Source organism: Eimeria maxima, genomic scaffold, assembly GCF_000499605.1.
Source record: "Eimeria maxima Weybridge genomic scaffold, Emw_scaff2168, whole genome shotgun sequence".
NCBI classification, from domain to species: Eukaryota; Apicomplexa; class Conoidasida; order Eucoccidiorida; family Eimeriidae; genus Eimeria; species Eimeria maxima.
In genome coordinates this window covers 1-2,500 of record NW_013565037.1, presented here as the reverse complement: position 1 = coordinate 2,500, position 2,500 = coordinate 1, and the positions used below count along the sequence as shown (strand labels likewise).

Below are 2,500 nucleotides of genomic sequence, written 5' to 3'. Positions count from 1 at the left end.
TTGGTTGGTTACTGTTGTTGCAGCAGCTGCTGCTGTGCTTGTTGCTGCTTGTGTTGCTGTTGCTGCTGCTGTTGCTGCTGCTGTTGCTGCTGCTGCATTAGCTGTTGTCTAGAGGGATCAACCGAGGTGTAAATTTTTGCTGCTGCTGTTGCTGTTGCTGCTGCTGTTGCTGCTGTTGCTGCTGTTGCTGCAGGACAAACGTACGTCTAAAACTGCCGAGGAGTTACGCTCGCAGCAGCAGCAGCAGCAGCAGCAGCATGCGCAGCTAAAGAGTGAGCAGCAGAAGCAGAAGGAGCAGCAGCAGCAGCAGCAGAAGCAGCTAGATGCGGTGTCTCTGCAATATAAGCAGCTAGCTGAGCAGCAGCAGCAGCTAGCCAAGACAACAGAGAAGCAAACAGCAACACTGCAGCAACTGCAGCAGGAGCTGCTGGATGTATTAGAGTTAGGGAGACAGCAGCAGCTGCTGCTGCAGAAGGAGAAGCAGCTAGCTGAGGAGACAGCAGCACTGCAGCAGCAGCAAGCTGCTGATGTCTCTGCTCTCCTAGCACAGCAAGCGCAGCAGCAGCAGCAACAGCAGCAGCAGCAACTGCAGCAGCAGCAACACTGGGACGAGTACAAGCAGCATGAGAGCCAGCACCAGCTATGGAGGAAGCAGCTAGAGGAAGTGCAGCAGCAGCGGCTGCAGCAGCTGCAGCAGCTGCAGCAGCAGCTAGCTGAATGGAAGCAGCAAAGAGACACAGCAGATAAGAGCAGCATGGAGTGTATAGACACCTTAAAGGCGCAGCAACAGCAACAGCAGCAGCAGCAGCAAGAAGTACTTAGGGATCAACAATCTTTATTTGCTCAGCTACAACAAGTGCAGCAGCAGCAGCAGCAACTGCAGCTGCTGCAGCAGCAGCAGCAGCAGCTACAGGAGCAGCGGCAGCAGCACGACGATAGAGTTAAATGGAAGTTAGAGGAAGAATTAGAGCATCTAAGGCAGAGGCTTCTTGCTGCAGCAGCAGAGCAGCAGCAGCAGCAGCAGCAGCAGCAGCAGCAGCAGCAGCAGCAACTGCAGCAGCAACAGCAACAGCAGCAACAGGAGCAACAGGAGCAGCAGAAGCAGAAGAAGCAGCAGAAAGACACCACATCCCCTAAGCAGCCTTCTGCTGCTGCTGCTGCTGCTGCTGCTTCTGTGTCTGATGTATCCGAAGCAGAATCTGTACAACGTGCTGCTGCTGCTGCTCCTGCTGCTGCTGCTGCTGAGGGGAAGAAGCAGCAGCGGCAAATAGGAGCAGCAGCAGAAGCAGCAGCAAACAGAGCAAAGAAATCTCTCTCTGGAGATGCTTCTGTTGCTGCTGCTGTTGCTGCTGCTGCTGCTGCTGCAGCTGCTGCTGCTGCTAGAGGCAGAGGAGGCCCCGAGCCACCACAGCCAACCGGCCCATTACCATACAGCACAGCAGCACAACTTGGACTGCAGCAGCAGCAGCAGCAGCAGCAGCTGTTGCTGCAGCAGCTGCAGCAACAGCAACAGCAGCAGCAGCTGCAGCGTGTCTTAGACAGTTGCGGCAGAGTGCTGCCGTCTGTATGGCCATTAAGGGATACATCAGCAGCAACAGCAGCAGCAGCAGCAGTACCCCCAGCAGCAACAGCAACAGCAGCAGCAGCAGCAGCAGCAGCAGGAAGAGGTAAAATAGGAGGCAGCGAGCTGCTGCAGCTTGCTGCTGTTGAGTCCTGGGTATTAAAAGCAAAACTAACAATTGCTGCAGCAGAGCTGCAGCTGCTGCAGCTCAAGGAAAGAAGAGCAGCAAAAAAAAAAGGCAACAAAAAAAAAGAATAATAAATAAATAAATAAATACATAAAATAAATAAATAAATAAATAAATAAAATAAATAAAAGGGGGAAAAGGAAAAAAATAGAAATATATCTATATATAAACAACTACAAAACACCCACAGCGCCACAAACCCTAAACCCTAAACCCTAAACCCTAGATGTAAACCCTAAACCCTAAACCCTAAACCCTAGATGTAGGCTGTTTGTTTACGAGTTCATAAGAAGCCATGAGACAATAAGAAGCAAAACCTCTCCCTGCACCTCTACACCAAACCCTAAACCCTAAACCCTAGGGCGCTGTAGGCGCCGTTATGTTTTCCCTTTCTTTTGCTTTAGCTGTATGTACAGCCCAATTAAAAACAGCAGCAGCAGCAGCAACAGCAACTGCAGCAGCAGCAGATTTTTTTTTTGTTTTTTGCTGCTGCTGCTGCTGCTGCAGATAAAGGGGTACTAGTAGGCCTCTGTTGCTGCTTGAATTGGCTTTTTTTTTTTTATTCTTTTTTTTTTATTTATTTATTTTATTTATTTTATTTTATTTATTTATTTATTTATTTATTTATTTATTTATTTATTTATTTATTTTACTTTATCTATTTATTTATTGTATTTTATTTAGTTATTATTTAGTCTATTTTATTTAAATATTATTATTATTCTTTTTATTCTTTTTTTTTTTTTTTTTTA

The 2,500-nt window shown here is 47.5% G+C and overlaps 1 protein-coding gene across 1 annotated transcript in view; it reads left to right on the top strand.

The window, feature by feature from the left end:
* The window catches only part of EMWEY_00057550 (hypothetical protein, conserved), a gene marked incomplete at both ends in the record, with an annotated part of 2,789 nt that extends 970 nt beyond the window's left edge, over positions 1-1,819 (top strand). The window contains one exon of the mRNA XM_013480655.1: positions 194-1,819. Within this exon, the coding sequence (XP_013336109.1) occupies positions 194-1,819 (1,626 nt within the window). The remainder of the gene's footprint in view (positions 1-193) is intronic.
* Between the last annotated feature and the right edge of the window lie 681 nt (positions 1,820-2,500).